This window comes from Lissotriton helveticus, chromosome 3_1 (genome assembly GCF_964261635.1).
Source record: "Lissotriton helveticus chromosome 3_1, aLisHel1.1, whole genome shotgun sequence".
In the NCBI taxonomy this organism is placed as follows: Eukaryota; Metazoa; Chordata; class Amphibia; order Caudata; family Salamandridae; genus Lissotriton; species Lissotriton helveticus.
This window is the reverse complement of record NC_136061.1, coordinates 1,198,412,023-1,198,435,835: the sequence shown is the minus strand read 5'-3', so window position 1 is coordinate 1,198,435,835 and position 23,813 is coordinate 1,198,412,023. Positions and strand designations below refer to the sequence as shown.

Below are 23,813 nucleotides of genomic sequence, written 5' to 3'. Positions count from 1 at the left end.
AATGAAAGCAGGCATACATTATTTTGAGGGCACACGTGATATCAACTTATACTGGCGAAAAACGTAATAATGACGTTTTTCACCTTGGGATTTTAAGTGAATTCATATGCAACTCGAGCTTCACTCTCGTCTGTTTGATGTCAGTCAGAACCCCTCAGGGAAAAGCATCCCTATTATTCACTGTTACCCACCTACAATTACGTATTTTGTTTGAGGACGAGTAATTATTTTCTGATTTCCTAATAGCAGTGTAATCAGAAGGACACAGAGGGATCTCCCTCAAAGACAACCATCCAAAACTCCTCTAAGCTTCTTGTATCTCAGTATAAGTGGTCGAGGTCAGAAGGAACTGTGGAATGATTCATAGGGCCTTATTTATGAGTCCCTTAGTCCACCGTTGCGCAACTTTTGTGATGAGGCAGCGGCATAAAAATGCATCACCCTGCGCCATATTTACAAAGTGACTCACCTTGTAAACCCCTGTGCTACATTATACCTGTGTCAGGTATAATGTATGCAGGATGGGCGTTCCAACACAGGAATGCCATGTAGAAGTGACGCAGGGAAATTTATGAAATTTCCCTGTGCCACTTCTAGGGTGTCACTACTACATAAAATCCTTACGCCTGCTTGAAACAGGTGTAATATTGACGCAGGGCTTTTCACAAGAGGCTTGCCCCATGTGAAAAGGCACATTGCTGGAGTTGCATCTGTTTTGAGACACACTCCAGCGATGTGCCAATTTGCACCTACAGATACGTCAGGAACACTGACGTATTTGTAAATCCGTGCGACATGGAGAGCCATTTAGTAAATATGGCACATCCATGATTTCCCTTGGATGTTGCACTGAAACGTGGCACATTGCTGTTTTCCCGCAGTGATGCAACACTTTTCATAAATGAGGCCTAGAATGTATAAGCTTTTAACCAACAGGATATCTCAATGTATTAAACACTCTCTGCTGAAATCTGGATCTAACGTGAAAGCCATAGGCTCATATTCCAGGCAGAGATTCCCCTCTCATTCTTCCAAGGTTTAAAACTAAGGAAAAGGAAGGAAACATTTATATTTCAAGGAAAAGATAAATATATGGAAATAAGCACTATATGAAAAAGTTATTATTTTTTTAATACATTTTATTTATTTTACTCAAACAATTAGCATTGCAAATGCAGGAAACGGTTATTCTTATTATTATTAGAGGTAGTAGCAATGTTTTGGGTGTTGGATGACTATAAGAATAAAAATATGATACCAATAATTATAGCAAGGTATTGTTATGATTATTAACATTGCCATTGTGTATACGATCATGATGAGGGTATTCAGCTGATTACTTCTATTGCTTTTATGATTGTTATTTTATTATATTTATTGTTAAAATTTTTATTTTATTACAGTTATTGTTTACAGCAGTATAATTATGTTATACATATTTTTACTATAATTGTTAACATAAATATTATTAGTTTTATTTAATTTATCCAAAATGCCCTCCGACATTAGAAAAGAGCTTTTTTTTATATTAAGTCACATTAAATTATATTTAAGGGGCCAGAGCATTTATCTGTGGGTACTATTGAGATGAGCAGTCCTTTGCAATGAATGCACATTCTCTGTTCTTTTTGTTGCAGACAAAAAGCGCTGGTCTCCACAGGTGGTAGAAGTGTCCAAGCTGCATGTGACTGGTTAGTATGAACTAAACTATATGAATGAAGACAGTTCCTCTGAAACGTTTTTGACATGGTTTTACTTTCCGAATTTACCACTGAGAAAACTTCGTAGATGTTCTAAATGTGATTTTTTTCTGTTAAAATCTATAGTAAAAGTCAGGATAAGAGGATAATATCCCATTCAATCATTCAGCAGTAGTTTTAATGTAATATTCGGGATATAAGGCACTATAAATGTGCATTAGACTACAATCCTCATTGATATGCAGTTATACTTTTTATTAACGTAATGAAAGTTACATTTATTATATACTCTTTAACATTGATTATCACTGATTTTAGTGTAAATGATGTAATAGAAAGTTACACAATAAAGAATTCACTCAGTTATTTTAATTAACCATTTTCAAACTGTTTACTTCAATTTGGCAAGTGCACTATTAGGCACCGCTTCATAGGAACAAAAATATCTTGCGAGACAACACATCATTATTATCGACATATTGTACATACCATTCTTGAAAGTCAGCCTAAGTCTTTTACATTTTCATTTCGATCACTCATAAATAAAAACAAAAATATGAAAGAGTATTCCCAGAAGAAACGTAATTGTGACTCTAAGACGGGAACACACACATAATGTTATCACTGAAATGGAGGCAATCATGCCTTTGAAATGTAAAGGAATGTTGGGTGCAACAATGCAGGCACTTCTTGCATGACTGAATAAGAGTCAAAGGAAACGAGGAAACAGCTCATTAAACTTGTCTAGATAGCAGAACATGATGAATAGTACTGGTGATGTCAGTATAAAATTCACTTTTTGAGCAGAGCTGTTGACTATGTTCCGGATGCCTGGTGGAAAGTAGCGCAAGCCAGTGAGTGAATCCGGAGCCATGTGACAATAGTAATGGTAGATAGATAATATATGTTACTCCAAGATACCAAAGACTATAATCCCGTGGTGATGCAGAACATGACGAGTCCTGACCATTTCCACATAAACTGTCCAGCTCTGCAGCTCCTTTGCATCTCCTTGGATATTGTTGTGTGCTTGATGACTTGAGGTGAGGAAGCAGACAGCAGAGAAATTGGGAACCATTGAGTGAAATGGTGAGGATGTAGCTGTGACCCACATGGACCACCTATCCCTGGAACACTCAAGTCCTGAATCATTTGGAGATGCTGAATGTGAGAACTACCAGCCATCCACACATTAATGATCACCTAAACTACGAGCATACACAAACCTGGGGAGCAATCTTGAGCCAAAGATAAGTCAGTTTAAACCACTTAAAGGCAAGAAAATGCTAGATTGGGTGAGAAATCCATTTAATCTGAAAATAACCTTATTAGTGCAAAGTAAGCGCTAGCCTTTAATCCTCTAACACACAGGAGCACTATGGTAAGTTCCCTGGCAAGTGGCATACCATAAGACCTTGAGGGATGCTGAAATATTTCTTATCAAAAGTGGTCAACAGCCTGGTAAAAAAACAAAAACATTTAGAGGCAGTAATTAAGAAAACCCATACAACATTTATAAAACATATAGACAGTAAAACAGTCTCCTATTTGAATGAAAATGAGCAAAAGTAGAGGTATATCATCATGGATTTCATTGAGGGTTCAATTAAGTGAATGAAGAATTTAGTCCAGTGTTTTATATTACAGTGACAGCATAAGGATGTTTCTGAGTAAGTGCGTTAATACATGGACCTAAAATGCCAGTAATTTCACTTGTGAAGTCACGTGATAAAACATAATACAAAACATATTTATGATATTCCTGCAATGAATCTAAGATAAAATAAAAATGTAATCTTTGGAAAATGTTACTCTATTGGGATGTGTAGCTTTTAGAAGATTTATTTACATGCCCACAGAAGATATGATAGAAATAGTACAATTTCAACATGAAGAAATCTAACCACTGCTTTCTTGCTTCCTAGCACCAATTGAATGTGTTTTTAGTACAGGGTATTTGGAGCTCAGGCATATCTTTGTCCACAACTCCCCCTTGCATGTTGTGTTTAGGAGAGAGATGGGACATTCTAATGCTCTATATTCATTCCACTAGTGTCTGCCTACTTTATCAGTTTGCCAAGACTCCTTAGGCGTCTTTCTTCTTATGATTAGGTACCTGAAAACCAAGGTCATAAAATAGGGCCTAAGGAGTGAAATGTGCTGTGATTGTATAATACCTGCTTCAGCAAAGAAGATAGCATGATCCTGGGTCATCCACACTCTAGTGGAATGGTACCACAATATTATGAACTAAATATCATCTAACAAAAATATGGAATCCTAAATATAATTTAACAAAAACATATCACCCCGTAGGAGTTAATAAGAGAAAATCTACATTAAATGAGATTATAATTTTGTAAATAACATTAAGGACACTGTATTGTTATTTAACATTTTTGTCAGCAATATTATGAAATAAAACCATCTATAACATGAGAAGCATGAGAATCTCAATTGTTGAATCTCACTATTGTCCCGAATGAAGATAAAGGTTGGCACATTCTTTGTAGGTGACCCTGTATAGGCTTTCCCCTGAGACAAGTAGAGTTCCATAGACACAGACCCTTGTTAGAATTCCGAATGCTCCCTCCTTTGGTCCGAAAGAGCTGGCGTGTGTCACTTTATTGATAATATGAGCCCTGGCACATTGTTCCCTTCATTTCCAACATGCTATGCTTTCTGCGTGAAAGATTTTCTGCCTTCTTTGGAAGATGTACTCTCATTTCTGTCAACCAGCTATCAGCCTGCTCTGATTTTTTTTTATTGAAATGCCTAAAGCATTATATGACTTGTAGGCTTCTAAATCTCATAAGACATATTAAATGTTATTCTATGTTTAAAGGTGTTGTTGATACAAAAGCACTGGACATGGCGCCAGCTGATAGCTATGCACTCTGTACCAAAGAGTATGCTCTTGATGTATACTCTTTAGTCCACTGTTTGATCTAGTTTAGAAGTGTGTTTAATGTAAAGAATATGTGATAAAACTGGCCTTTGTCCTAATCATTGATGCCATAGGTGTTAAAGCATTAAATCCTATATAAAGTAAGGTTCACAACTAATTTACAAAGTTTAAAGCCTTAGACCATGTAAAGAAAAGTTTACAACCGTTAAAGCTTTAAACCCTATTAAATAGTGTTGAAGATTTAACCCCATAAAATGTGCACATGTTAATGCCTTACTCCCCATAAAGGACAACTTACAACATGGAAAGCCTTTAAATTCAGTAAAGAAAGGTTTGTAACCATTAAAAACGTAAAGCAATAAAGCTTATAACTGTTAAAGTTTTACATTTCGTAAAGAAAAAGAAAAGTTTGTTTTTCATTCGGGCTGGTGTCTAGGTATTAGAGAGGAGTTTGTTGTGTTACAACTCCTAGAAAACAATATATGCAGATAAGTCTTAGTTATTTCATCAGGAATTTTTCAATCAGAATTTTTATTCTTTCTTTTTTTTTTACCATAACGGAAAAGTGGAGGTTTACTGCCAGCAATTGTTCTTGTTACTGGTTCAACGGGCAGCTTGTCACAATGAGTGATTCAGGTGCCTTTACATGCTACGTTTTGAGATCAGAGAGCTTGTTTCTGTTATTAATTAACACGTTTACTTGAAAGGAGCGCCTGGGCGTTCATCACATTCTAAACCCTTTATGGGACAGTTTATTTTCTGTTTTTCTTTTGGTTTCTGCTTTCTTTGACAACACATTTATGAAGTGTTCAGTATTTATATGGAGCATTAGTTAGAACTAGTGCTTCTTAGAACACCAAGTTATATTGTGTTGGACAAAGACTTGGATGCGAGAGCTTTATATGATAAAAGCCAGATGTCGCATCCACTAAGTCCATATTAGTGTTGCATACAGTGCTGGTTCCACAGCAGTGAAGTATTAAGTAGCAGTCCAAGGTCGCAAGGAAGACAGCACCTACAATTAGCAAAAGCGTTTTCTTTCTGGGAGCAAGGAAGGGGACAAAACATTCTTTGGCACTTCTTGCAGAACTCTGGATAAATCTGGGATGAGTATGACGGCGCTCATTGGGTTTACATTCTCCTGGGTTGTTTACAAAGTTAATCATCTCCACTTTGGCTTTCAGGTTGTTCTCTCACATAGATGACCCTTTCCTAGACGACCCCCTGCCTCGGGAGTACGTTCTCTATCTTCGGCCCACGGGACCCCTGGCACAAAAACTGTCCGAATACTGGCAGCAATCTAAGCAGTTATGCGGCAAGAACAAAGCACATAACATCTTTCCGCACATCACGCTTTGCCAGTTTTTTATGGTAAGTTGTAATCTGTACAAAAATATTTTTCCTAATTGCAGACTCGAGTTGTTGCCCATCGTTTGAAAGATGATATATCGCCTAATTAAACAAGGCTTGCGAGCATGGCTCCTTATGTTGTGAATCTTGTGTGTTTAAATTTTTTGTAGTGCTGTTAAAAGTGGTTTATGGTTTCTTTTGCACATATTAGCCTAACACATGAGATCAGTGATGCCAGTGAGGATGACATTTAAGATTACATTAGTCAAATCAAATTTCAAAGCTTTATTCGACAGCATGTCATAAAAGCAGTTATGCATCCTACACTACACAATAAATACTACAATATTAAATACATTACTTTTTAAAAACTCATTAAACCATAATGCTGTCATTTTCCAAAAAAAGACAATTTATACATGATAGTTAAAAATAGTTCAATAAAACATGAATTTTTTAAAAGTAGATCTACAATAAATGGTGTCAGTTAATTCATTGGGCAGTATCTAACTGTTGTAAAGTGCGGGTTCGTATAGTCCATGCCCTACCTAGAAATTTTGCAACGTCAATCGCCATGCTGGGTGTACAATCTGATTCCAGCACTCTTAACGCCTCTAAGTACCTACGTGTGCCTAAATTTATACACACAGGTTTTATCCACTTCCGTCGTGGACTTACATAAAGGGGACAAACAAACAATAAATGAGCAATATTCTCAACCAGGTCTTTACAGTGGAGGCATTTGTCGTCCTGAATTGCTGACCATTTGCGGGTAAATGCCTTTAAAGGGAGGGTCCCAGTTCGGAATTGAAAATACAATTTTCTGTCAAACGGCCTTTCAATAATGTCCCAATAAGGCTCACACAAAGGTAAAGGTTTGATATCCAGGAAACGTCCTGTTAAATTAGTGTTGGATCCTATACTATAAGCGGTCGACCATACCATTTCCCAATACATTTTTTTCAGTGTTGCCTTTGATGGAAAGCTTTCGGCAATGCGAGTGTTCCATAGGTGGTCTAGTTCCAGCTTAATTAGCAAACCTCTTATTTCCTTTAACCACGGGATCGAGTGGAAGCGATCTGCCCTGGTAATATCCTTCAGGGCCGTGGCATAATGCACTAATTCAGGGGTAGTCATAATGCGTCTCCAGTATAATAAGGATCGCAGCCGTGCCAAATCCTCAATGTTCTTCCTGCCAAGGTCATATGCCAATGGAACGGTAGGGGTACTTTGGGGAGCCCCAACAAGACGGCGTAGAAACTTGTTTTCTGCCGGTTTTAGTTGTTTCAAATCCCCAAAGTTCCGAGCCGTATAAAGAGGCACTAATCACCTTCATGTTATAAATTTCTAGAGAAGGGGTGATTGGCTTAGTTAATGAGGCTTTATGTTTAAGGGCCACTACACCCGCCAGCTGGTGGAATTTTAAAACAGCCATGTCGATATGGTTTTTCCAACTCATATTACACTGAAGGGATATTCCTAGATATGTGAAGGCCTCAACCTGTTCTAGGGGAGTACCGTTAAAGTTAATTGAACCCTTAAATGTGTTCCGCTTGTTCAAACAAATGAACTTTACATTAGTCATATCGTGCGCAGTCAGTACTAGTGCATGATGAAGATGAAATGCATGGCTTCTGTACATAAACGTAATAGGCAAATGTCATTGGTTTTTCAGTTTGAATTGTGACCAAACAAAAATTAAACTCCGTGGTTTTATGGGAATTTCTGTGTTTTTATAAGCATACATTTATATCCTATGAGTAACAGAACTGTAACTATTGCAGCATGAATCTCTTCTCGATTGACTTTCTGTGCATTATTGTACCTTCTAGTGATTGAGTTTGAAAGTGTTATTTACAAACTTCTGTTTGGCGCCAACCTAGGTCAATGGTACTTGGAAACTTTTTTCAGGGGCCCAAAAGCATGGTCTGTTTGTGGCTGAGAGCTGCATTGGAGGGTATAAGATGGGCGTACAGGAAACAAAGCATGTACATGGGGTGGGCAATGAGTCGTAGAGGTAATTTCAGGGTCAAATGACATCCCTCCTTTGTCTTTGTCCCCCTAATTTCCATTATGTGATAATGGTAAGGAGGCCATTGGCAAAAGTTAAACCCCAGCCAGATGCCTGGCTCTGGCTCAGCACAAGGATCTCTTGGATCTGTGTGGCCAAAAAAACAAGCCATGGTGTGGCTTTTGCCTGCCACCCATGGTCTAACCTCATGCACCAACAATTAATGACAAATCATTAACTTCTGATGTAAAATGTAAAAAGTCAAAAGATACCCCATCTACTAGCCAAATCCCAGAAATTGAAACCAGAAAATCGGGGATCAATCCAGGACCAAATTGTGTGATCCTGGGCGCTTGCTTATATCACTTTGCCTTCTTTTTCTTCCTTATTGCATATGAGAGCACTACCAATACATAAGTTCAGGATGAGTGCCGTACAAAAAACTTCTCTTGTGTTTAACCTAATAAGCTAAAATGTTGTTTGAGTTATAGTAGCAATTTAGGCCACCCAGACAACTGCCTCTTTGTCGTAAGGGTGGGGTGAAGCATGAATGTTTCTAAGTTCATGCTTGAAAACTATCACTTATAATAAATGCCTTTCAATGCAGTGAAATATTCTAAAAGGGTGAAACGCTTCTGCATGTTAAGCAAAATACACTTTTTTGAATTTTGAAGAGACTTTATCATATACTTATCTAATGGTTGCAAGATGTCTTTAGTAATAAAGGTGATCTTGAAGATAAGTGCTGCAGGTCACCTCCTTTGCTCCTTATCCTTTGTTTCACTTAACATGTAAATACATGCTTGCCCATTTGCTTAAAATCTTTCTGAATGTAAGTGCTGCATCAAGTAAACAGCAACCAAGTGTGTCTGTTCACCAGAGGAGGCGAATGTAAAGGTCAAGAAGGCTGCAGGTGGCCCAGGGCTATACTTTGAGTATCCCTGATGTAGGTGGAGTCATTATGGCTCGCGATGACATGCACTGTAAGCCTAAAATGCCCCCTAATATGACCTTGTTTAAGATTCTTTTTTTTGCTGATGGATTCAGAGATGCCTCTATAGAGCTCCCTACATGTTGTGGAGGAAAAGGTAAAAAAATGATGAAGAAAACATCAAGATGCTTAGCAATATCATCGGAGCACCGGAGATTGACTCTTGATTGAGGATCCAGGTTTTTTTCCTGAGGTCTTCGATGTAGTCTGAGAATGGTGTACAATAGGGGTGGTGCCACAGAAACTCCTCTAGGCCATTTTGGATCATGAGCAATTCTTTTCAAGTTCTGCAGCAAATGTACCTGAAAGTTCATTCTTGGCAGCAAACACATGGTATGTTTGTTCTGCCTCACAAGAAACCATAAGGCTGAGTGAGGACTGTTTTACCAAATACCTCATTTTTTAACCTTTTGTTTTGTTTATCAGAACAATAAACATAATATTTAGTGCTGATCAACATGTGTAGTCAGTATGTTCCTCATCCAGCCTCCCTGAACTCGGCGAGCAGTACATAAACACACCATTGCATACCACTAGTCTACAAGCCAGTCCAGACTATACATCGAGTAAATCCACACTAAGTGACCCCATCAGTTGACATCAATGTACCCTATGCAGAGGTTAAAACATCCTAGTCAAAAAATACATTAGCAAACAGGATGATGGACCTAAATAATAGCACCTCACTATAATATTGCCACTTATAGTTTTTTGTGTTAATCGTGCACACTTCGACACCTGTCGCCCTTTGGTGTCTCTGGTTTACAGATTATACTGCAATTTTGAATTAATTTGAAGGTGCACCAAAAAAAGTAAATCAATCTTTGTAGATTTTCTTCAAATTTTTTCTTTATTCCAATTTTTTCATAAACGTGTTTTGTTCCCAAATCACAGGGTGTGGTACTTCTTCAGGGCTTATGAGATGAATGTAAGGATGTGCCGTAGCGTATTTGTAGACGGTACCACATGAAGTGCAAATGCTGCAAAAAGGACTCCATGAAGGGGACTTGCCACCTTAATAAGTGGGTCGGGTCATCAGTTCCGTGGTGCCATTTCAGAGTCTGAGGTCTCATATGTATTGAACTCATCTAGCAGTTGCCTCCAAGCCTCCACTGCCTCGAGAGCCCTCTTATCAGTGTGGGGAAATACGTATTTAATGCTTTTCCGTGGTCTCCCTCTCCAACACATCTTGAAACCAAAGGTCTACACTCAGCATCCGGGATCCCATCCAAGCTATGGCTACTCTACACTTAGCCAGGAGAAATGTAAGGTGCAGAAAATTGTAGGACGTTTTGCGTCTTCGGGGTCTCTTCACTATCCCCAGCAAGCATGCATCCATCATGCAGGGAACATCTATGCTCGTGACTTCCTCCACTCTAGAGACCACCTCCCTTTAGAAGCCTAAGGCCTCGGCACACTGGCACGCCAAATGCAAAACGGTGGAACCCTTCTCCCCTCTGCAAACATATTTTTCTGCCCTAGTGGGGATTAATCTGTGAAGCCCCACAGGAGTTATGTATGTACAACGTAGGAAATTAAAGGGAAACAGTTTGAATCTGTGGTAGCAGGGTACCTCGTCACCAGACCACATGCAAGATCCCAATTTGAGCCTTTGACCAGAGCCCCCAGGTAAACCTCCCATGCCGCCCTCCCCCGGTAGGGGGACTAAGAGACATCCCCCAAGAGCCTTATATAAAAGTGTAAAGAGGTGTCTGCCTTCGCCCCACCTTATCAAACAACACAATGTATCAGAAGGCAGTGGAGCTGCTGGGTGGATGTACCATATCTCTTTGGCTGTCCTCTCTAGTGTGACGTAGTGGAGGAAATGACCTTGCCCCATTTTGAAGGTGTCCTGTGCGTTCTGAAAAGTGAGAAAGACCTCCCATGGGTAAAGGTCCCCCGCTATAAGGCATCTCCCCTCTCTCCATAGACATATATTGCTCTATGGACTGAAAGGGTTCAAGGTCCCGGATCTGCAATTCCCTATCAAAGGGGGCCATGCATAATACCTTCTTCACTGTCAGCTCCCACACCTGGGCCGTGTACTGTACCGGGTAGGGGGTCCAGGCATCAGCACAGCCACCCCTCATCAAGTCCTCAGGAGTCCCTTGCTCACTGCACCATCAGGATTCAAGCAAGCCGAGCCGAAGACGGCTGCAATGCCAGAAACCGGTCCCCGGAAGCTTGTTTCCTTTCCAGTGAAGAATTGGCTTGGTAGTTTGGTCTGCCCTGTTCCCATGATGCACTGGGCCAGGGCCAGACTAATTTGCATGTAGCCAGGTTCTGAACTGGGATGGTGCAGTGAGCTAAAAAACGGTGATGGATCAAGCCCTGATCTTTTGACTGGGTAGGAGTGTTCTGCTTAATTCAGATACTCTGTCCATCACCACCCCCTGTTATGAATCGTTTTGGCCACCACAAGTGTGGAAGGGTATACTCAGATGTGAGTCCCTTGCTCACTGCACCATCAGGATTCAAGCAAGCCGGGCCGAAGACGGCTGCAATGCCAGAAACCGGTCCCCGGAAGCTTGTTTCCTTTCCAGTGAAGAATTGGCTTGGTAGTTTGGTCTGCCCTGTTCCCATGATGCACTGGGCCAGGGCCAGACTAATTTGCATGTAGCCAGGTTCTGAACTGGGATGGTGCAGTGAGCTAAAAATCGGTGATGGATCAAGCCCTGATCTTTTGACTGGGTAGGAGTGTTCTGCTTAATTCAGATACTCTGTCCATCACCACCCCCTGTTATGAATCGTTTTGGCCACCACAAGTGTGGAAGGGTATACTCAGATGTGAGTCCCTTGCTCACTGCACCATCAGGATTCAAGCAAGCCGGGCCGAAGACGGCTGCAATGCCAGAAACCGGTCCCCGGAAGCTTGTTTCCTTTCCAGTGAAGAATTGGCTTGGTAGTTTGGTCTGCCCTGTTCCCATGATGCACTGGGCCAGGGCCAGACTAATTTGCATGTAGCCAGGTTCTGAACTGGGATGGTGCAGTGAGCTAAAAAACGGTGATGGATCAAGACCTGATCTTTTGACTGGGTAGGAGTGTTCTGCTTAATTCAGATACTCTGTCCAGCACCACCCCCTGTTATGAATCGTTTTGGCCACCACAAGTGTGGAAGGGTATACTCAGATGGTAGTCCCTTGCTCACTGCACCATCAGGATTCAAGCAAGCCGGGCCGAAGACGGCTGCAATGCCAGAAACCGGTCCCCGGAAGCTTGTTTCCTTTCCAGTGAAGAATTGGCTTGGTAGTTTGGTCTGCCCTGTTCCCATGATGCACTGGGCCAGGGCCAGACTAATTTGCATGTAGCCAGGTTCTGAACTGGGATGGTGCAGTGAGCTAAAAAACGGTGATGGATCAAGCCCTGGTCTTTTGACTGGGTAGGAGTGTTCTGCTTAATTCAGATACTCTGTCCATCACCACCCCCTGTTATGAATCGTTTTGGCCACCACAAGTGTGGAAGGGTATACTCAGATGTGAGTCATTGCTCACTGCACCATCAGGATTCAAGCAAGCCGGGCCGAAGACGGCTGCAATGCCAGAAACCGGTCCCCGGAAGCTTGTTTCCTTTCCAGTGAAGAATTGGCTTGGTAGTTTGGTGTGCCCTGTTCCCATGATGCACTGGGCCAGGGCCAGACTAATTTGCATGTAGCCAGGTTCTGAACTGGGATGGTGCAGTGAGCTAAAAAACGGTGATGGATAAAGCCCTGATCTTTTGACTGGGTAGGAGTGTTCTGCTTAATTCAGATACTCTGTCCATCACCACCCCCTGTTATGAACCCCTCATCAACAGGCATGGCAAGGTATCCTCACCGATCATACAGTGCAATAGCCATTTCTCCAGGGAGCATCCGTCTTCCCTTCTCCATGTTCCTCTTAAGAACCGACAGGGCGACCTGGCTGCGCTTCTCCACCACACCAGAGAAATCAACTGCCTTTCAAGACGGCGAAAGAAGTGCATCCCAAAAGGGAACAATGAGTTCTGGATGAGGTACAGCCAGCGAGAAAGGAGGACCATATTGGCAATAGCTGCCTGCCCGATCACCGACAGGGGCAGCATCTTCTAGAATTCTATCGACCCAGTCAGGCCTCTCAACACCCTGTCCACATTGAGGCGTCTGTATGTGTCCTCCGTATGTGCAAGCATCACCCCAAGTAACAAAAGCTTGTCTCTTCCCAGCGAATCCCAAGCTCGGCAGTTGTTCAGGCGATACTGTGACCAACCTCCCCATGGGAAAAGGAAGGTCATTCAGATATTGACTCTTAGGCCGGAGACTCAACCAAAGGTTGCCATATGTCTCATCATGGACGGCACCGACTCCTCGAGCGATTGGAGATAAATCAATGCATCATCTGCATATAAGGAGAAGATGTGATTCTGCTCACCCACGCGTAGACCCCAAGGCTCCAATTCCCTATCTAACAGTATCGCCATTGGCTCCACAGCTAGGAAACCTTAACCATGGGATCCATGTACAACAATTGGATCCAGCCCAGAAACGCTGGGCTAAAGCCCATCCCCTGGAGCATTGCCATGAGATATCAGATGACAGTATTAAAAGCCTTCTCTAGGTCAATCGATAAAAGCTCCATATCCTGGCCCATTCCTGTGGTCTCGTGCAGTACGTGTGTTAATTGCTGGAGATCGTGAGCCGTACTATGAGCCGGCATGAACCTGCGTTGGTCTTCAGGAACCAAACCACTCTCCACCCTTGCAAGCTTCTCACCAACAACCTTAACATCAGAATCGATCATAGTCAGAGTGTGGTATGAGGAAGGATCTTCTGGGACACCCCACCGGCTTCAGCGTGAGGCAAATGATTCCTTGCACATAGTAGGGGTTAGAGTCCCAACTCTCCTTGCCTCTGAGGATACGTCCAGTAGTTTCTCCGTCATTGTCATGAAGTAGGCCTGCAGGAACTCAGGTGCGAAGCTGTTGCACCCAGTGGCATTCACCGTAATTTAGATGTTGTAAGACAAGCCTAATCTTCTTTAGTGTGATAGGCTCCTCTAAGTAATTTGTCTCGTCCCACAAGAGACGAGGCAGGTCCAGTCTAGTAAGGAACTCCTCCACCAGCTCCAGCTGATCATCAAACCTGGCTTGATACACACCCAGAGAGTGGTCCACTAGAACTCTAAGAATATCTCAGCATTTTGTCACATATTGCCCATCCAGTGATTGTTAATGCAAAATAGGTGGGATCTCACATTTGCACTTCAGTATTCAGGCCAACAATCAACCAGACTTGTCACCCTCCCTGTTCAGGCGCTGTCGGTAGGCAGTTAAGTGTGTGGCAGGCCAAAGTCTCCCACATCTCATGCAAGGAGCGCTGAACACCCAGAATCTGTCGCGCACATCTGCCAAGTGCATCTCCCACTGAAGGTCTGCCAGTCGACGCTCCTAGGCGCCGATGTCAGCCAACAACTGCCGATGAACGCCCTATTCAGACCCCTCAGACAACCGCCATAAGAGTGTCCCATTCATTAGCCCTAGAGGGGGTAGGGCCCCAGTTGTGCTCTAGATACTCCTGAAGTGCAGTTGCCAATGTCTCCTGGCTAGCTGGATTTGTTAGGAGCTCTTGGGTATGCACCATCTCCTGACTGCCCATGACCCCCCCATGCAGACGTTGCAGCTCCGGTACATGGTCTCAGAGGAACCGCCCCAAGTGATCAACCGCCCATAGTGCACCAACTATCAATCAGGCCCAAGTTAGTCATGGCCCGGGAGAGGGTTTCTGTCATCCGGGGCTTTGTACCCGGTCGTGGGACTGCCCATCTCCATCTAGTATGGAATTAAAGTCTCCCATCCAGATTATTTGAGCCCCACACTGCTCTCCAGCAATACCTGCATGGCCCCATAAAACTGCCCAGCATCAGTGCTTGGGCCATAGGTGTTCAGAATGATAATGTCCTCTCTGTCGAGCGTGCCCTGAAGAAGCAGATAACGTCCCTCCACATCTACCTCACTGTACACATGGTGAAAGGGGATCCCTGGGGTAACCCAGATTATCACCCCTCTAGCATAGGACGAGTACATCACCACAAAGAGCTGATCCTTCCATTTTTTCCTGAACTTGTGGATCTAATCTCCCATTAAATGTGTCTCCTGTAAACAGACTTTCTGGACCCAGTGGTGCAGAAGAAATTATTGAATTTTATTATGTTTTGTGTAACTCCTCAGATCTCTGACATTCAAGGTGATGATATTGATTCCATCAGCCATTTGGTGTGTTGGCCTTCCCCCAGTCCCACCCGTCGAGAGGAAACAGGGTACCCATAACAGATGGACGGTGCACCTCAAGCAGCACCGGTGCATGCACTGAATTCAGAAATAAGAAATTCATAGGAACTTGGAGCAAAAAAAGAGAAACCAACTATTGAACACCCCCCTCTCCGGACAAACTACAACATAACATAACTGTGTGTTTGCCTCTTTTTTATCTCGCTGTCATGACCCACAGCCTAACCTTCATAACCACAAAGAAGTGGCCTTTCACATACCCAGTTACTCACCCATAAACCACTGACACATCCACACAGCCACATGTACACGCACTCACCCATATAGCCCCTCACACACACACACTCACTATCCCACACAGCCACTAACTCACCCACTCACTCTTCCATACAGGCAGTCAGACTCACCCTCACCCATCCACAGAGAAACTCAGACACCCATACAGGTACTTAGACAACCAATCAATCACCCATACAACCACTCACGTACCCACTCACACACCCAACAGCCACTGAGACACCAAAACACTAACTTATACAGTCCTTCACGGACCCACTGAATAATCCATACCAGCTCTTATATACCCACTGATTCACCAATACTCCTTGGTATATATATTTAACACTCATAAACTTTTAAAAATCACTCACAGCCACTTGATGATGACAGTGATGTCACTGACCATGTCATGAGTGATGTAACATGTGAGGTCATAAGCAGTGCATTGCAGGGCATGAGTTATAGTTAGCTCAGCTAACTATAACTGCTTAATTTCACTGGTTTTGTATGAGGGACATATAAGCCTAACTATAACAACCCTGTAACCTTTGTTTTTTTCAGTGAATTTCTAAGGTGTTTTTAATTCCATTTCCTGACTATAACATCCCTGTAAACTTTGTTTTTTTCAGTGAATTTTTAAGGTTTTTAAAAAATGTTAATTCCTAACTATAACATCCCTGTAACCTTTGTTTTTTCAGTACATTTCTATGGTTTATTAAAGTAGTAATGGCGTTTGCAGAATGGTGGAGAAAGGGGGCCGGCCTCTGACCAGCTCTCAGGAATCCCGCTGAGTGGGACTTATAGAAAGTACAAGGAGGGCTTCTTGGTCCCCAAGGTCCTTTCGCATCCAAGACAACTTTATTTCCAAACCAGTATTATGCCAGGAGATGTGTTTGCAGAGTGGTGCAGAAAGGGGTTGTGGCTTCCGAAGACCTCCTAGCAAACTGACTGTGTGGGACTTGCTGGAGGCAACAAGAGGGATACTTGGCCCCCCAAATACCCTCAATAGCCAATGAGACTTTATCCCCCAACTAGTACTATGCAAGGAGGTGGCACATTTGCAAAGTGATGGAGAAAGGACATCCTTGATGAATGCACAGGTAGTGCCTGTATGATTCTATGAGTTCCATTACCAAGGACAGACTGCGAATAACGGGTATTTTTAACAAAGTGTAAAACACATATGTAGACATATTTTACATAAGGTTTCAGTGTAGCTATTTGGTAAGATACTAATTTAACTTTTCCCCTTGTATTTCGTTGTCAAAATAACTACATAAGAAATACATTTCCATTCTTCACAGCAACACTAGAGCTTGCAATGACATCAGTAGTCACAAATACAAATGACAAAGTGTAGCACAGATATATAGACACATTTTACACAAAGTTTGAGTCTATATGTTTAGTAACATATCGGTTTACCTTTATATTAACAACGTATTTCTTGAAATCAACAGTTTCAAAAAATAACTTTCAGCATCTGAACTCACGAACACAACATAACTTCTAAACAAACATCAAACTATCCATTGTTACCAACTCATGAGGAATCAAAAACTGCTGCAAAACTAGTGCAATGCACAATGTGAGACAAGACCCTCTCTAGAGGGATGAACAGAACAATATTCATGTGGGACAACGTCCATTGTATATTATCTTAAAACTTATCATAGAAAACGTCTCCAACTTGAGATCTACAAGAGGGATGCAACATCAGTGGCAGTAGCGACAAAACCCCGCCAGAAAGTCCTTTCAAAGGTGCAGACTGCTATAACAGATATAGCTCCAGAGTTATCAAGAATGCCCACGTATTGCATGGACTGTGGTATTGTTATAAGTGCTGGTGAGCAGTGTGTTACAGCTATTCGCAATGCTTTTATATTTTTTGCACATTTCTCAGTGCTCATTTTTCAAATTCCTCCGTTCCCAGTTGACATTTTTGTTACCATAAAAAAGAATTGTTTTTTAAAATTTACAAAAACACCCCCCCAAAAAAATCAAAAACAACACAGAAAATCATGTCTCTGGCTTTTGAGACCAAACTGTGTTAACTTTTGCCATCACTTCTTCAAAACTATCAACTCAAATGTCTGTGTCCTGTTCTGCAGCTTCTCCTTTTAACAACACTTCATTTTCCCTAGAATCCCGCTCAGGACCAAAAAAAAGAAACTGCCATTCACCACAAACCTTTTCTAAGTCTGCCATAGTACCATGCAAAATTATATTTTCAAGAAATGACTTTGTCCTCTTACCAATAGCTCTTTTTTCGTTCACCACTTTTTCTTCATTTTTCTCCTTTTGAGTGTCAGTTCTGCATAGATACTGTAGTTACTTCTGTTTCTTTTTCCACCGAGTTTTTGTAGGCATTCTGTCTGTAAATATGCAGATATTGTTCTGTAAAGAAAAATAACTATATAAAAAACAAATCTAGCCACTGTAGCAACTACTTTACTACTGGCTTACACATAATACAAAAACAGTTTTTATGTTATGTTGCACTTTTAAATCTACAAATGAACCTACTTATATAACTACAAGCACTTACTTCAATGTACCAAACCCAAACCAAAACACAAAATTTAATTTATTAGTTACATTTTAATATTTTATCACCCTCTCCTGCAACTCACTTGCACCATATCTCAGTTCTCATTTACACACACTAAAATACCACTTTATCCCTTATGTACTCAATTTTTAAATAAGCATCAACCATAAAAGTAAAAGTGCATACAGTGTCTCAATACTGTAAATCCAGAAACACAACATAAGAGCAATTTCTGGGACTCTCTACCACTGTGTCACTGGTACATTTAGTGTTTCAATATTTTTCTACTTAGATGTGTCAGATTTAAATTTTGATAAACACTGCATATAAAAATCTGCACCTTCATCTTTATCACAGCATATTGATCACTAATTCTTCCGAGTACATGCGAACAGTGTGTTACCGGTTACATATATAATTCACTAGATGGTTCTAAGAGAGTACATATTCCTCACTAAAACTTGTAAATAAATGTGTTTCTGGTTGAGTACAACAATACTCCCTAGATGATTGGATGAGTGCATAGATAATGCCTAGGGGATTCTCTCAGAATATAGGTAGTGCCTGCATAATTCCCTGAGTATATAGGAACTACATTGGAGTTTCCATATCTGCATAGTTAGTGCCTGTGTATTCAAATGACTATATTGCGACTATCTGGGTGATTGGCTATACACATGGGTGTTGTCTGCGTAGATCAATGAGGACATAATTAGTGCCTGTGTGATTAGAAGAGTGCATGTGTAGTGCCAGGGTGATTGAATAAGTCTAGATATCACACTTGACATATAATTGCATACATGGCTCTCTAGAAGCAGACATTGCTATGTTACTCAGCATGCACATGCATCAGTAAGTTTCTAAAACTGAAAATAATTCTCACTTTTTCAAAGCACACAACCATTTCTTAATGGAATAACTACATAATTTCGCAAATATTTCTTGTGTCTTTAAAACACATATTCAGCATTTTCAAAGAAAGGTTACACGGCAATTGAAGCTAGCACAAGAACTCTCAAGAGACATTCTGTACTACTAACCCTCCTCAATTTTAAACATAGCATGTTTAAAGAAATACACCACCCTCACCAAATACATGACATTTTCAACAGCCTTAAAGAACATAGATCATCATGTAAAATATATGTGATTTCATAATAGATATACACCTCTAGGCCATCTTTCCCAAAATATATAATTTTCTGCATTTTTAAGTAAGCTCAAGAGTCTCATTGTACATATAACTATATGCAACCATAAAAAATATTTCTCACCATCTAAGTATACTCAAACCGGTCATATAAGTTAAAAACCATATTGCCAAACTATTCCTAATACATACCTAACAAGTATTACTACTTTATAATTCTTAAACAGACGCAGTACATTTTCTTATCTTTTAATTGTAACACTGCTCCTGTTTAATAATGTGACTGACACTACCACAACTCCCAGAATGCAAATAATATAAATGTATCTAGCAGCACATAATGCTTAGACATTTCAAATATTGTCATTTTTAAATGAATTGATCATGGTAATTTCTAACAGTACTAACATCTTAAGCACATACCTGCTGCCAGATACAGTTCATCTAATATAATATTTTTAACATCGCTGTGATACTCTTTTAAATCAAATTCCCATATTCATTTCTATTGTAAATTTTTTAAATAATAAAAAAGTTATATACATACCACTGAATTGAGTTTGTAGATCATATTGTTGTGTTAGGTCTTTCTGGATTGTTTTGATACTGTTAAGATTTGTAAAAAGTAAGCACAAGAATGGTACACCACTCTCTTAGAAAGCAACTATAAAATGTCAACCTCTTCAACTTTCGTCTCTATGATCATGAGTCCAAATAGATATTTAGCTTCAGTTTTAAAACATTTAAATACTGAACAACAGTTTATTACATAGTCCTGAGTTGGAAATTAACATTTGCCATTACTTAAATTGTGTTACAACTCAACTTTTTAACGAATGTTCTGTCTCTTTAACACCCTCTCCCCGCCCCCAAATACACTCTTAGGTTAGTGTACCTAGCAATCTAATGGAACCGGTAGGTCACAAGTTCACAGCACATTCTAGAAGGAGCAAGCTACGTCCAAATGAGATACAGCAAGTGTGGTTTAATCCACAGGTTCAAAAGCATATCCATGTCTGCATTACATTTCTTTTTTTATGTAACAGCCGATAATAGGACTTCTTCCTAAGCATACAACGCACTACCTAATTTTATTCAGTTGCTGGCTTAGCTTAAATCCATTGTGGATTCCCGAGTTCCTCACCTCATGATTGAGCACTGTGGTGGCAGTCACCTAGGCACAGTGACTGGGGTAGGGCTGGAAGTCTAACTGAAAGAAACCTTTGCAGAACTGATGTTGCTTTCCCTCATACTGTCTTGGTGTACTCTAAAATATGGCAAAGACAGAATTGGAAGTGGTCAATTCAATTCTGTCCACAGATCGACAGAGCCAAGAAACATGTTGATAAAACTGTTTCTACATTCCTCAGAGACCATTGCACAGGCTGTATCTATAACAACAATCTGTGTTTTGACATGCATGGAATTTATAGTAATGATGGAGTGCACTTTACAAATGAAGGCAACAGGGTGTTTCTAAGTAACCTGAAACACTGCATCCGCTCTTATGTTTAAACACACACAGACAACACGAAGGTTCTTGTCAGAGCCACCCTAGTACCTGAAATATTGTAATTTTTTAAATAGAGATCCTTTCTTTCTAGTTTTTGGGAATCTTCGCGGCGACGTCGCAATGGTCACCAATAAGTCACGAAATCATAAAACAAAAGCAAACATTCAACTGCCGCCAGCACATCCAAAAATATTAAGAAACAAAATCCAGTCTAAACATTGCGCTACACATATTATATACATGCTTCTTTAAAAACATGTTTAAACTCATATTTTGTGCTAAGTTTCTTTAAAATCCATCTTTAACACCTTTTTTCCATTTATGTGGTTATTCAGGACGTTGCGACAATTGCATCATTTCCATTGAGTGAAAAACACTTATAAGCACACATATTACAGTATTTTATAGACTAGGGGTATATTACTATACACTTCAAACTCATGTTTTTCTATTGTATTTCTAGAATAATCATCTCTCAAATGTATTTTCCGTTTTCGCTGTGAGGCCAGAGAGCGCCATGAAGTCAGTAATCTTGATCACCGCAGATACGGCGCACAAGGGGAAGCAAAAAGCATGACTTCAATAGCCATCACCACATAAAAAAACGTATAACTATATAAATAATCTAACCAGGGGTGTTGGCTGGCCACGTAGAAAGATGGCCGCTTGATTCCGGAGATCCGTGCTGTGAGGAGCCCCAGAAGGTGACGTGCGAGCTTCCCGGTGGAATTATGCCAATTTGAGCCCTGATATCGGATGAAGGAACGGTCGGGAATGACCCACTGACGAGTCCAATGATAGCGGACGTCCCCAGATGAGGTTCTCTGGTGAAGAGTTGTGTGCAGCCCTGCGAGGGGAACATGGCGGTTTATGATGCTCACGCGAAGCTGTGATGTGAACCTGTGAGGTGCGTGTGTAGCGTATTTAGATTTACTGGCAACCTTAGAAGCAGAGTCTCGCCCCCTCTGGCTGTATTCTATCCCGAACTGGCTTCTTTTCTTCGAGTTACAGCGTGTTCCCCTTTCAGACATCCCTAGTTGTCTAGAGCTTGTTACTGTTCGCTGTTGATCTGCGTTTACCGATGCTTTAGGACAGGCTGAGACGGTGGCACTGAACTGAGGTGAAAGAGTGGTGCACAATTCCTCCAGGCTCTCCAGTGACTATGAGGCGGGGTCTCCATTTATCTGGTTGCATGCTGAGGTGAGGTAACTTCTTCCTCTGTGATGCAGCTTTGCTGTGGGAACGTTCCTGTCTGCCTCATGCCTCCTGCTGTGCTGAACTGTGCTGATTTGAACTGAACTACGCTGGGATAGCAGACTAGTGGCCCTAGTGTTTTTCCAAAACAAGCTTGCAATCCCAAAAGAGGTTCAAATCTATTGAAAAATAAGAAGAAAACAACATCTTTTTTAACAATAATAAGATTTGCATACCAACAATCTGTGCTTCCCCTCAGGAGTGACCCACCACAAAACAGATAAAAGACAACTCACGGACAACAACAACATTGACTCTGATGAGATGAATTGATCTTCAATGACAGGTATAGGCGGCAAAGAAGATTGTTTTATCACAAACTGAGATATACTTGGAAACTACATAGAGTCAAATCATTGACTGGTTGGTTTATACACTTATTGGGTCGGAAGAGCTACACTCACATCAATACTCTTTCTTTTCCTGCAAATATCAATGCTTATCATTTACTATATCATAAACATCAACTGTGCAAACAAATTTACATGTCAGAAGATTGACAGAAGAGTTGGTGATGCTTTCTGGTAGGGCATCTGGTAAACCTGTTAAACAACTCCTCTTTTCGGAAGCCTTAAACCAGGGCCGTCCCACCTCAGATACTAGTGGCACCACCGGCTCGACTCAAAAGGCACCTAACCCTACGATGACAACATCGATGGACTCTACCATGGAACGGATACTCCAAGAAATCTCTGCTGTAGGCCGACGGTTAGAGGGTATGGATACCTCTATATCTACCCTCATGACTGAAACTAAATCTATACGTACAGACATTGCTGGATTCCAGAGCCTGATGGATGGCCTAACTGTGCGGGTGCTAGCGGTTGAGAACTGCCTTAATGTTATACCAGACCAAGACCAAGAGCTTCTATTCCTCAGGAGCAAAGTAGTAGATCTGGAAGATAGAAGCCGTCAAGACAATGTCCACTTTTTTTGCTTTCCGGAAAAAATAGAAGGCTCAAACTCAAAATTCTTCCTTAGAGAAACCCTTTCAAAGCTCACAGGTCTTACTTTCGATCCACCATTGAAGATGCAGAGAGCCCATCGCATTGGTTTGCCCAGCACAGGATAAAATGTCGTCTGCTTCCTACGCCATGAACAGGCCCACCAATTGATCATAGTGGCTTGTACCCATGGCCCGTATACATTCGAAGGTCATGAGATCAGAATGGCAGCATATTTCTCTACAGAAACTATTGACTGTCGCAAAACTTTCCTTTCTATTAGACCCCGCCTGTGACAGCTTGATATCAATTATGGCCTTTTTGAGCCTGCACATCTGCGGATTACCAAAGACAGGATTTCCATGGAGTTCTTTAATCCAGAGGACCTTCATAATTTCTTAGACAATCTTACTCCTCAGAATATGGAATGTACTATGTCTCTACAAGAGCTTGGATCCCAACTCCTATCATTAAATTCTACGATGTCTGTAGGTGGGTCCCGACTTAATCCAGGCCAGTCCCAGAGTAGGGGACAAGACTTAGACCCCTTGGGAGATCGAGTGCAGGCCCTTCAGGCAGTAGCTGCCCTCACACAGGAATGAGACAGGGACAAATCATGCTGCCCTCTAAAACCCCTTCACCCGAGGAGGGTGTGTCCTAAACTGTGTCCATTAATGAAAATTAGGAAGTCAGCTGTCTTAACACCCATTGAAGATGAAGAAGTAGATTTAGAATATGCACTTCAGGCAGAGGCAGCACTTACACAGGGAAGGGACATTGACAAATCACACGCTCCACTAACGCCCCACCCCTTCATCGAAGGAGGGTTTGTCTTGAACTTTGGCTGAATGTTTTACCTTGCTATATTGATGAGTTGATGGAGGTTCGCTGCCTGTTTGCCTGCCAAAGACGACGACTGGAT

At 41.2% G+C, this 23,813-nt stretch overlaps 1 protein-coding gene across 1 annotated transcript in view; it reads left to right on the top strand.

Moving 5' to 3' along the window:
* The window catches only part of UBASH3B (ubiquitin associated and SH3 domain containing B), a 764,382-nt gene that overhangs the window by 277,497 nt on the left and 463,072 nt on the right, over positions 1 to 23,813 (top strand). Inside the window, exons 2-3 of the mRNA XM_078681838.1 lie at positions 1,638 to 1,691; positions 5,793 to 5,979. Coding sequence (XP_078537964.1) covers positions 1,638 to 1,691; positions 5,793 to 5,979 — 241 coding nt within the window. The remainder of the gene's footprint in view (positions 1 to 1,637; positions 1,692 to 5,792; positions 5,980 to 23,813) is intronic.